The following is a 3,328-nucleotide window of genomic DNA, read 5'->3' as shown; positions in this document are numbered from 1 at the left end:
GGAACAACAGTTGCACCTCAAACGGATAGTAGGAGTGTAGGATCTGAAAATACCAAGTGAGCGTTAGGTTTTTAGGCATCTCTTTGTCAGGTCTTGCAGGCCAGGCTTGATTCGTATGGCCCAGGACGTCAACGAAACACGGTCCAGGCAAGTCTCAGGGATGATCCAGGCTAGGCAAACTTTTACGAGGGAAGCAACCAAACACACCCAAGATCCATGTATAGCAGCTGGAGCACGTGGCACCGCCTGTTCTCAGTTTTTTTGTTTTTTTTTGCCGGGTGCCACTGTTTTATTCTCGGCTTACCTATAAGCCGAGTGCCCAATAACTGACACTCGGCTTATAGGCCATAAACCGGTACACATTTAGCCAAGTACACTAAATCAGTGTAACACTCGGCTTACGCTTCACCATGGTTAAAATGCTATTTGTCCTGTAGTATTTGCACATATTTGTGAGCGCCTATGTCTGGGTTTATTTTTTCCCTTGCGGTGCAGAATCATATACAATTCTTTGCTAAACAACTCCGCGAAAAAGGTACAAAAGCATCTCCAACAGAAGCGTTATATAAGCGACGTGCGGACCTGATTTGAAGTCTCCAGCAGCCGCATAAAAAGCATGCACACGTTATTACTAATGCAGAGCACACATCAAAAAGTCATCACATGCAGCATATTTAGTGCGTCCAGTCGCGCGCGCTGCAAAGTCTGGGCTGCTGCAGATGGGACCGCTTGATTGGGATCGTTGGACTCGTGCGCGCAGCATATTTTGTAGCGCTTGTTGAAGCAAACGTCTTCTAGGGCTTTAAAAAACTACTTGCGTGTTGTAAACCCGTTTTTTGGGCGCCGCGTATTGAGCGGCTGTTGGAGATGCTCTAATAGCAATTCGGATGTCAATTATATAAGCAAGTAAACTCAGCAAAATTTCGTTCCCTGCAAAAAAAGAAAATTTGTTCCGTGAGCAGCAGTTTATTAGGAGAGGTTGAGTTTGTGTCGGATTCCAGTCCAGTTTTGCGACGAACTCGGGCAGGCTCGGGTTAGTATATGAAGTGGCACTGCACCGTGGCAGCCCAAGTTTGAGGTCCCCAAAACAGCAGAAGCGCCATCAGAATCAGATCGAGACTCGATCAAATCACGCGGGTTCGCCGGCCTTTTTCAAGAAGAACGACCAGATCTCGATCGAGACCCAAGTCGCCATGCCTGCTTCGTCGTCGTCGGCGTCATACGAGAAGGCCAAAGAGGTCATGGCCATGGCCACGTCCGTCGCCGCGTCCATGATGCTGGTGCGCAGCCTCGCCAACGACCTGATCCCGCCCGAGGCGCGCAGCCTGCTCTCCTACTGCCTGAGCGGCCTGCAGTCCCGCATGGCGTGGCGCCACACCATTGTCGTCGAGAAGACCGACGGGTATTACACCAACAACGTCTTCTACTCCGTCAAGACCTACCTCGCGTCGCGCATGGAGAACGACAACGCCACCCGCGACGTGCAGCGCCTGCGCCTCAGCAGCGGCGGCTTTGGCCTGGACGACGAGGACGACCCCGAGAAGCTCGTCCTCGGTATGGAGGAGGGCGAGGAGATGATCGAGGTCTACCAAGGCGCCGAGTTCAGATGGAGCCTCCACTCCCACGACCTCCCCGGCGACTCCTCCACCACCCTCGGCCGCGGCGGCGGCAGGCAGTACTACGAGCTCACCTTCCACAAGAAGCACAAGGAGAAGGCCATCAAAGCATACGTCCCCCACATCCTCGCCACCGCCAAGGAGATAAGGGACAAGGACAGGCCTCTCACCATCTACATGAACGACGGCTCCGACTGGTCTCCCATGGACCTCAACCACCCCTCCACCTTCGACACGCTCGCCATGGACCGCACGCTCAAGCGATCCGTCATCGACGACCTCGACAAGTTCATCAAGAGAAAGGCATACTTCAAGAAGATCGGCAAGGCCTGGAAGAGGGGCTACCTGCTCCACGGCCCGCCCGGCACCGGCAAGTCCAGCCTCATCGCCGCCATAGCCAACCACCTCAGGTTCGACATATACGACCTCGAGCTCACCGGCGTCCACAGCAACTCCGACCTCAGGAAGCTTCTCATCGGGATGACCAACCAGTCCGTCCTCGTCATCGAGGACATCGACTGCACCATTGACCTCAAACAACGAGATGATGATAGTAACACTTCTTCTAGCACCACCAAGGACGACAACAACAAGCAGGTAACCTTGTCCGGGCTTCTCAACATCATCGACGGCCTATGGTCCACCAGCGGGGAGGAGAGGATCATCGTCTTCACCACCAACTACAAGGACCGTCTCGACCCCGCGCTTCTACGGCCCGGCAGGATGGACATGCACGTCCACATGGGATACTGCACCACCGAGGCCTTCAGGACTCTCGTCAACAACTACCACTCCATCGACTACCATGCCACCTATCCACAGATCGAGGCGTTGATGGAGGAGGTGGAAGTGACGCCTGCAGAGGTCGCCGAGACCTTGATGAGGAGCGAAGAACCAGATGTCGCCCTCCATGCTCTTATCGAGCTCCTAAAGTCAAAGAAAGAATTGTTGGCAGAATCTGCCACTACCAGTACGGATCAGGAGGAGGATTGTGATCGTGCTAAGGAGGACGAGGAGGATTCCGATGATGCCAAGGATAATAGTGGCGATGATGATAACGAAGCTGAAAGCTAGTAGTAGTAATGATCGAGTGGTCTAACAATGATAAAGAATCTGTACGTGTGCCTACGAGAGTAATTTTTCTACTGCGCGAGCATCTTATAGCATGCATGATCCACTCTCCATGGTCACCTTGAGATTCAGGCTTTGTTTTCTACTAGTCTTGCCAAAGTTTGTTTTATTTTAGAGTACGTGTTGTTACAGTTCTTTCGGTGCTAAAGAACGCATGTATCGCTACCTATCTCTACTCCTAATGGAGCAGTTGGTAGTCTCGCTTCCAGGTTTTTTTTCGTCCCATCACTTTCGTCCGGTTTTTTCCGTAGGTTAACCGTCGTAGATTTTTTTTCGATGCTGCTTTCTTATTCACCGGTTTATTTACCCCTCAGCTCTTTCCTTGCAAAGCAATCACAGATCTAAATTTACTAACTTATGCAAATCAACCGATACCTTCCATTATTGCAAATTTCTTTAGGAAACAAATAATAGATTTTAAGAAAACAAATAAAAGATTTTAAAGACGCATCATACTTTACTAACAATCACTAAAAATCAAATCTAAATTAATTAACCTTACCTTAAATCACTCAGTCACTTTAATTAGAAAACATTTTCTTTCCTAACTGCAGTTTGTAGTCTCGCTTCCAGGTTTTTTT

General features: G+C 50.3%; 1 protein-coding gene across 1 annotated transcript; it reads left to right on the top strand.

The window, feature by feature from the left end:
- The first annotated feature begins 1,193 nt into the window (after window positions 1–1,193).
- On the top strand, window positions 1,194–2,690 carry LOC119300285 (AAA-ATPase At3g50940-like). The gene has a single exon (XM_037577301.1). The coding sequence runs from the start codon at window positions 1,194–1,196 to the stop codon at window positions 2,688–2,690; it is 1,497 nt and encodes a 498-aa protein (XP_037433198.1).
- Window positions 2,691–3,328: the final 638 nt, after the last annotated feature.

The sequence above is a fragment of the Triticum dicoccoides genome, chromosome 5A (genome assembly GCF_002162155.2).
Source record: "Triticum dicoccoides isolate Atlit2015 ecotype Zavitan chromosome 5A, WEW_v2.0, whole genome shotgun sequence".
In the NCBI taxonomy this organism is placed as follows: Eukaryota; Viridiplantae; Streptophyta; class Magnoliopsida; order Poales; family Poaceae; genus Triticum; species Triticum dicoccoides.
Note: the sequence above shows the minus strand (reverse complement) of the source record. Positions and strands in the feature narration are given on the sequence as shown.

Bases quoted from the DNA above. Each gene is read 5' to 3' on its own strand.
- LOC119300285 (XM_037577301.1), top strand. From the start codon at position 1,194: ATGCCTGCTTCGTCGTCGTCGGCGTCATACGAGAAGGCCAAAGAGGTC.